The 8,999-nt window shown below is 43.4% G+C and overlaps 1 protein-coding gene across 1 annotated transcript in view; it reads right to left on the bottom strand.

The window, feature by feature from the left end:
• FAM81B (family with sequence similarity 81, member B) overlaps positions 1–8,999 on the bottom strand; it is a gene marked incomplete at its 5' end in the record, with an annotated part of 25,305 nt that extends 16,306 nt beyond the window's left edge. The window contains 2 exons of the mRNA XM_009330318.1: positions 5,092–5,210; positions 8,832–8,999. Coding sequence (XP_009328593.1) covers positions 5,092–5,210; positions 8,832–8,999 — 287 coding nt within the window. The remainder of the gene's footprint in view (positions 1–5,091; positions 5,211–8,831) is intronic.

The following is an 8,999-nucleotide window of genomic DNA, read 5'->3' as shown; positions in this document are numbered from 1 at the left end:
CCCCAACCAGCCCCCCCCGGGGGGAGGCCCCCCCCCCCCAGTTTTCAATCTCTCTAAATAAAAGTAAATCTGAAATGTAAATCGAGAGGCTAATCTGGACTCCAAGCACCCCCAGCTTTTGGATGCCTACCAGGAGAGACAGCGCGCTGCTGCCACAACCACCCCAGCCTGCAGCCTCCTCCGGCTGGACGCAGATGTTGGGGAAGAGCGAAAAAACTTGCTGTTTTGTAAGGAGCATTTCTCGTTTGCTATTTAAACTCTTTCAGTTGCACTCACCAAAATATCTCGTCACATTTAAAACGGACAAATGAATGATGTGAGAGTGGCAGCATTAATTGAGCAGCCCAGGGATTGAATAGCATTCTACCAGCTATCCTTTCCAGGTAGAATGAATGACTGCTTCAGCCCCTGTCTTTAATGTGTACATATATCTACACACACACACATTGTGTATGTATAGCATATATGTATATATGTACATATACATAAAAAATAATTTTTTTTTAACATAAGGAAGAAGACCTTCTTTAGTGTATATGAAATTATACATATAACATTATACATATACTTAACATGAGCAAGGAGATATAGACTTCCCCTTCTGCACCCCTCCTGCACGTTGGCCCCCCAGGAGTAACCGCCTGCCCCAGGGCAGGTAGTACTTAAAACAAGGGTGTGGAAAAAAATACCTTAGGGCCACAAAGTAGTGCACAATTTAATACAAATAATGGAATAGAAGTTGAGAGAAGAAAACAGATAAGTTTTAAAATGCCAGAGAAATTATCCTCCAAAGCACCACCACCAAATAAAGCTGGTGCTGTTGACAGATAAAGGATCTAAAGAGAAATTTTGACAGTTTAAATAGACCAGCTTTTTGTCATCTCCTGATGATGCTTAGATACTGAGATACACCTACAGAGCGTGTAGATCAAGGAAATTAAAAAAAAGTTATTGCAGATAATAGAGGCTTTGTACAAAGGCCAGAACTTTGATCAAAAGAAACCATTGATTTGGAAAACAACTACAAAATAGCTGAGAAGGTGAACATGGATCCGGAGAGGGAGGGGGCTGTTCCAGAGCTGGCTGCCGTCACAGCTTCTCCGGCTGCAAACCTGGAAGAGAAGCCGGGAGCCAGCGAGGGGGGGGTGCGCGGGCACCACGGTCCCGGGGGATGGAAGGTCCCGGGGCACAGCCGGCGCTGCGGGGTGTCAGGGGCTCCTCGCGCCCGCAGGGCTGGGGTGGAAATGTCGAGGTACACGTGCACAAACGACACGAGGCTGCAGCTGGGATGCAAGGTTGGTGACTGGACCCGCACGTGGGCCAGCTTTCCAACAGAGATCAGAGGACGGGGGTTCACCGCTCCCTCAGGAAAATCCCACCCCAAGGCAACAGTTACAAAGCCTTGCAAGAAGTGTACGGTGTGAGAAAGAAGAGGATTAACGGATCTGTAGCAGTAAGAAGACGTAACTTCAGTTACAAGAGAAAGAAACATGAATATTCTATACAGAGAATACTTAAAAATAGGGATTTGACAATAGGATCCAAAAAGCCCGAGAACTAGCCTTGCAGTGTGGGATTAATGGAACTACATCTGCACTACTGTGTGGCCTGACAGCCCAGAGCTGCGCCTGGGGACCTGCAGACGAGGTGAGCTTTGCAAAGACCCTCAGCACTGCTGATGTGCCTTAAATCTCCGGGCCTGCTCGGATGTTACACATAATACCATTATTGTGTGCAAAGTAGTTAAATGCATTATTGCCCTTTGGCAGATTGAGTCCCGAAGAGAATGGGAATATTTGGGACTTGCTCAAATCTTGCTCTAATTTGATATTTCGCATAGAAGACATTCAGCAGCTTACGGTGAGATCATGGTTTTCCAGTCATACAAAACAGAGGCTGGAGAGCGTGCAAGCAGCAATGCAGGCGGACTGGCAATGGTGCAGAAAGCGTACTCCTACGAGATTTGCATATAAATTAAAAAAATGTAAAGAAATAAAAGCCTCTGATGGTTATATCAAAGCTTTTAATTAGAGACAGGAATATAGCTACCTGCTATATGTTCAAGGAGGTTTATCCTCCAAAGTCAGGGAAGGAACCATGTATATTGGACTGCTGTACTTGGCGAAGTATTTTCTGAAGGGTCGAGTAACTTCACGGGTGCACACCAGGGCTTTTGATTGTCTAGTGCTACATTGGACTTTTTCTCTGAGCAACAAAAAAGTTCATGAGAAAAATAAGTAAAACGTAACCATCTGTGTAAAGTGCATTTTTCACCCATTTGTGCATTCAATTATTCTTTTGTTCGTGAGGCTGAAGAGAATGAATTAATATTTATCAGAAGTGTAGCTTTTTTTACAGTTGATTGCCTAATTCTTATTACTCTAATACGTATCCCCATGCCCAAAGGAATTCTTATTAAGAGTTAAAATACAAATAAAATATATAGTTAATTCAATGGGAATGCCACTATAGCTGAGATGCTGAAGGCTGGTTTTTTTAAAGATCATTGCTATTTAACACATAAATGTTTACACGGTGTAGAAATACAGTCAGAAGGTCTAAGAATTAATGGACAACCACCTCAGTAGTTGGCAAGAGGTCTCCATCTATTTTTCAGGGAAAGACAGAGTAAAAGAATAGACACCATTTGAATTACAAGAGCTAATCCACATTAATCCTTTACGAATACAAGAGGATGAATCATCTGCTGTGAGAAAGAGCAGTGGCTCCATTTAAGGTTCATTTCATCCCAGGTAGTCTTGGATTAAGGTTAGGCTGCCAGTCAAGAGGAAAACTGTCATTGCAAGTTTGCATTTGGAAGATTTCTATTAATTCAATAGATGTAAATTATACGAACACGTGCATTTGTCTCCAGCCACGCTGGGCTCTCTTTAATACACATAGAAATTTTAAATCCTGAAACTCAAGGTCAAAGAAATGTGAAAAATCAAAATATTAATCATCACTGTAATGGCAGTCCTCTGTCTGTCAGTTCTGGCTCACTCCCCAGCCATGACGCTGGGGGCAGGTACGCTGTTAGGGCTTGGCATTTCCAGAGGGGAACTTCAGCAGCAAGAAAAACAAGAAAGCGCTGATGATTCATGAATCACATAAAACTATACTATGCTTTAGCTTAATGGCAATCATTTGCATAAAACTGCATTATAATATTGCTGTCAAAATGCTGCTAAAATGGCAGCTCTGGCTCTGCAATACCGGTATGTTTGGACGAAGCTGGAAAACCTGCTGTTTTCTTTTCTCTCCGTAAAAATAAATGGGGTCTAAGGACTTAGTTTCCAGCATCATATGATGCTGACTTTGGTGCCCTCATGATAGTTTTTTATGTGCAATTGCGTATGTGTGTTTTGGGATCCTCCCTTCTACCCATGGGAACGGCCAACCAGCGCATCTGAAAAATGGGCAAGGAAGGAAGAGGAAGAGGGAACTCATAAAAAGTGTTGCGGACCTCCACGAGTGCTCGACCTCTTGTTTCTCCTGGTTGGTTTTTTTTTATTTATGCAAGTAGAAGTGGACTGGTCATTTTTTTCCCCCACCATTACCCTGTTTTCCTGTTTTCCCCAAGTGCTTTTTCTTTCCTTTGCTGCAGGCCAATGCTCCAGCACAGAAGATGGGAGCAAGCCCCACTGCAGCTGACGAAGGGAAGCGTCACACCTAGGAAAACACTGGGAAAAGAGAAGCGAGACAATTCACCCGTCGAATGTTATGGCTTCGCTAAAAGCATATCGTCTAGAGAGTCTGCCGACCCAAATTGCAAAACATCCGGAGGCTCTTGCAGGATCGCCTCCTACTTTGTTCCGATGCTAATCAGCCACAAGGTTAAAAAAAAACCATCTTTTTCCTGCCAACTTTGGATGCCTTGGCTTCAGCTTCTCGTTTTGGATTCTTGGGTCTCTCTGCAGTAGTCTGGAGTCCTTCGGTACCCCATGATTTTTTTCCCTTTCTCTCCCAGTAGTTATACATGGAAATGAAGACGTCTCTGGATTTATTTTTTTCTATAAGCTATACATAGATGTATACTTCTCTCAGCCAGAAATTTTCTTCTTCCCACCATCACATTCCTGGCTCTTCTTTACACCATATAAAGTTTTTAATTTCAGAAAGGGGACTCTGGGCTCGGTACAGTATTCTGGTATCAATCTCTGTGCCCTACATAGAGCTAAAATAACCTCCCTATTTACTGGTCCTCTGCTTCTCTTGTCTAAGACCATACTCCTGGCATTTCTGATGCTGCATCATTGTAAAAGCTCACGGTAAGTTATTTACTTGCCGTATTACCCAAACTTTTCAGGGGGCACTCAGTAGTGGAACAGTCTCTCGTTGGGTTTATAAAATACATTTTTTCTCCGTCAGCCCATATTGCCAATATTTCTGGTTATTCTCAATTACCACCTTGTCCTCACTTGACCAATTTTTGCGTTATCCACAAATGTCAATAGCAGTGTTTTATACAAAAAGCATATGACTGGCCTCTGGAGAAAAAAAAACAACATTAGAAACATGCCAGTTCAGGGAGATTTCTTCCTTAATTATTACTTTTTCCGATATATCAGTTCAGACAGTTCTTAATCCATGTGCTCTCTTGACATTACATAGCACAGTTTCACCTTGTCTTTCTTTTAATCATAATATTTTGTGTTACTAAGTGTCCCACAGAAGTCCACCTATGTTACGTACATGCAATTACTTGTACCAATGGAAACTTACAATCTCATCAAAAGAAGAAATCAAGTTTGCTCAACGAGACCTATTTTCCAAGAGAGGAAGTAAAGATTTTATTGAAACAACAGAAGAGTTTAAGTAGGAGGAAATAACCATTTCAGCTGAAGTCTAGCCAGACCGGAGAAGAAAAGATTTTCTAAAATGTTAAGAGTGTGATGAAGAATGAGAAAGGAAAATACAGTTATTTTTCCCTGGCTTGATAACTTTTCTAACATGGAGAGTGCGAAGCACAGATCTGGCACTAAAATGGAGATATAAAATGAGTGCAAAGTACGCTCATGCCCACTCTGAATGTACTCTGCACAAATCGACCAGCAGAGATGAAAATGAGGGCCATTATGCATTCCTTACCTTGCCACTCTTCCACGCAGGTCTCCAAGACCCTGGATGTATTTATGGTCCAGACTTTGAACGGCAAAATTAGTTTCGACGGCGGCACCATCCCTTGCTCTTATTTGCCTCTCCAAAACCTGTAAATTCAAGACCATTAATGCACTTTTGTTTTTCTACTTTGGTTTTTTCATTTCAAAATAGGGTTCAAAGCACCATCTATGGCAGCAGTTCTAAAAGCTTGTTCTTCTTTCTTGGAGAAAGCAACAGCGTATTTTTCTTTCAAAAAGCTGTATCTGCATAAATAATATGTCCATTTTTTCCTTAAAAACTGTGCTAAAAAAAGTCTAGCATGCAAAAATTAGGAAATGCAAAAATTGGGAAACGAATTTTATTGTCCCCCTCAAACATCTGCAGTACAGTGCAGCCCATAATAAATAACACACGGTCTTTTTTGAGTCAGGCTCCTTTCAACGGGGGATATCAGGTGCTTCTAGGAGGGAGGCGACAGCTGAGCTGAGTGTTTTGCAGCAGCCTGAGGGCATCGCAGCAAGGCTTTGCGGGCGGACAAGGCAGAGCAGAGATGGACGCAGGATCTCTGCCCCGAGCCCTGTCTGCAAATGCACGAATGCTTATGTCCAAGCTAATGCACCGCATTTGGCACGTATAAAAACATGTCCTTAACACGCGCAGTCCTGCACAGGGCAGGTTTTGGCTCCAGCGAAGGCGTGGACCTGCTGTTAAAGCACATTACAGGTATACCCACCCAGCCCTGAACATGGATGCGGGTCGGTATAAGCAGCTCTTCAATGTCTTGTTTTACCCTTATTGTTCAGTATGTGGCCTGATTTCTGATTTATTGCACGGTATTAGAAGTCTGATCTAAAGATGGAAGGAGTAACCGCCCTGCAGGCTCTTCTGAAGTGGCTCATCCTGATGGTATCTGAATGTGTCACAAGCATTAATTTTAGCACGCCCTTGTGCAGCTACTGTGACCTTTTACAGATACGGAGTGGAGGGGGGGAATGATTTCTAAAATCTCCTGATTTTACTTCTCAGGTTGAAAGGAGAGGCCTGGGCTGATATTTCAGTGTAATTCGGCACTACACAGCGCTTCACCTGGTCAAAGCACAGCTTTTACCCTGTTCTATGCAAATATCCTGTTTGTGCAAAAATAGACTGGCTTTTATTGGCTTTTTATTTGAAATGTTTCCCAGTGAGTGAATTAAAAAAAAAAAAATAGGAAAGGACAAATATCAAGGAAAATTTCAACTGCAAATGCTTAAAGTTTGGCAAAGTTGTTGCAGATGGGTTTGCCCGTCCCATGGGCCACGGAGGCTCATCCCACTGCCGGGGCCGTGGGAGGGCACAGGGACAGTCCGGCTGGGTTTCAGCAGGGTTGTGCCGCTGCCCCGACCTCGTGCGTCTGGACAGAGTGTCAGGCCCTCTTCCCCTGCGGCCGTGCCCCCGCAAGCAGGGCCGGGGCAAACATTTCCCGGTCGGCTGCAAGCAGGGAAGGTGCAGCGGCACATGCAAACACCCCTAGCACCGAGTGCCCGTGCGGCATCGCTGTCCCACCTCTCCAGCAAAAGGAGGCAGCGTCCGTCAAAAGTGGGGCACAGGTGAGCCGGGAAAGCTGCAATAACTCTGGAGTAATATTTAATTCAATCTGTCATTTATGCAGTTATTGCTGAATAATCCTGGCTGCCCTGCACACAGAGTATGGATAACTGAAATACTGAGCTGGGACCGGGTATCCCTATTTTTGTTCTGCATCAGAAAATAATGTTCCCAAAGGGTTGAATGTACTGCACAACTCAAGTGCAATTTTGGCAGTGTATTTGGCAACACACGCCCGATGCCACAAGTCCGCGAAGACGGAGGCACAGAATGGGACCATCGCTCCCTCGCTGGCAAATCCAGCACGAGATGCTCATTCATTAGGATGGAAAGCAGCAGCCTCCTGTTTATTAATGGAAATCAATATTCTTCTTCTCCAGCTAGTCCCCTGGGCTCCTGGCAGCGCTCCCATCCCAGAGCTCAGCACCCCTGGGCAAGAGAGCGCCATGTGCACGACATGGTGCTTGTGACTGATGGTGACCCCTTAGTCTGTGTGCAACCCCTCAACTGAGACGTGGTTATCTTTTGGTTGTTGGCAGAGGCGATGCCAGGCATGTCTCCCCTCTGCCCCTAGGTTTTTAGTGTCGATGTTTTTCTCTTGCGATTTGCCCTCCTCTCCTGGGATCGCGAAGGATGTCTTTGTCAAGGGTCTGGTCATTTTCCACCTGGCACTAATTGCTTTGATGTCCCTGATGCAGCGGCAGCCGGGACATTTTTCTGGTTCTGGCAGAGGGGTGTGTTAACTAGGCTCAGCTTAATTCCAGGCATGCCAGCATCTTCCCTAAAGCAGGCTTTTTTGGAAGGATGTTCTTCCTGCTTTGGGGAAGATTTGGAGTATGAATGAGTCACATTTCCTGGCGGATCCTTTTTTTTTTTTTTAATGCTTGAGAAATCGACATTACTCAATCACTCTCATTTGCTGCGTGCCAGGAGCAATTCCCCAAACCTCCACTAATTCTGTAGTGGCTTTGATTGACAGGTCTCACTGTGCTGTTTTCTGTGCTGTCGGTACAGCAACCGTTATCAGATCCTCACAACCAAAATACACAAAGCAAACATACACCTGATATTAGGACCTAGAGGAGAGTATTAACAAGGGAAAAGATTAGATTTAGATGCTGGTAGCATCTTAGGGATTTGTCTAGCAAAACAGTCCTGTACATACTTGATCTGGATACGGTTGGAAGAATTGGATGATCTAAAATAAGCAAGAGGTTTTATAGCATTGCTTATCACTATAGTATCACAATCTTGAAAATAAAATCAGTATGAAATGAACACAGACCCTAGTTTTAATTCAGATTAATTTCAGGTGAGCCGTGACTGCACACTTCTTAAGATAAATGTATAGAAGATCAAATATTTCTCCAAGTACATGAAAAACAAAATGTATTGTGAATTTAGTGGCATTTGTAAGACATCTAACACTTCAAAGGACAAATCAAATCTCTGGAGAAGTCTGTTTCATTATATTTTTGTGTTTTACACCTTTTTCCAAAAAGAAAAGCCAAACAGTGTTGGTAAATTTCACATATAAATTTGACAAATAACAGCAAATAATCAAAAGTCTTTAGCCAGAATAAGGGCATTCCATGCATTTCCAGCACAGAACCATCAGTCAGTTTAAATAAAATGTGAACCTGAACCTCCACTCCGGTCTGCAGTGAGCTTTGCAAAGAGTTTCTGCAATACTTGATTATGTTTGCATGCAGAAGTTATGTAAAGTAGTAGAACATCTGCATCAGGAAAACTAAGAAGTAAACCCAACTTTGAGTCTTGATGTTATACGTTAGATGAAAATACAGCTTACCCATTATTTCCCTTGAATTCAGTCTCCCTCACGTCAACAAAACTGAAAGCAAATAGAATCCAAACCTTTGAATTAAAACAACCCCAAAACTCATTAATCTGCTTTTTATGACATTTTACTTTCTTTTTTTTTACTTTACTTTCCCTAGTTCCCTCCCTTCTGTTTTCACAAGTAACTGCAAGTGCCACTATACAAGAAAAACCAGAATTTAACTAAAACATAGCAGTCATGTCGAGTACTTTTCTGCCCCTGAAGCCAATATTAGTGCTGAGTGGACCACGATCTAGAGCTGCACCACGGAACCAGGGAAAGGCTCCTCGGCATGTGTTACCTCAATGTCCTGGCTGAGCTTTTTAACGATGCTCGTAATGGTCTGGATGTGGTTTTCCAGCAGCTGCCGGGCAGCGGTTGCCCCATGCTGATAACCTTTGCTTCCCTGGAGGTAGGAGACGATGTCATCTTTGATTCGGCAAGCCTGAAGGAGGAGGAAAGCCGTGGT

Source organism: Pygoscelis adeliae, unplaced genomic scaffold (assembly GCF_000699105.1).
Source record: "Pygoscelis adeliae isolate BGI_AS28 unplaced genomic scaffold, ASM69910v1 Scaffold178, whole genome shotgun sequence".
Lineage (NCBI taxonomy): Eukaryota > Metazoa > Chordata > Aves > Sphenisciformes > Spheniscidae > Pygoscelis > Pygoscelis adeliae.
The sequence above is the reverse complement of the archived record's forward strand: the minus strand, read 5'-3'. Positions and strand labels throughout refer to the sequence as shown.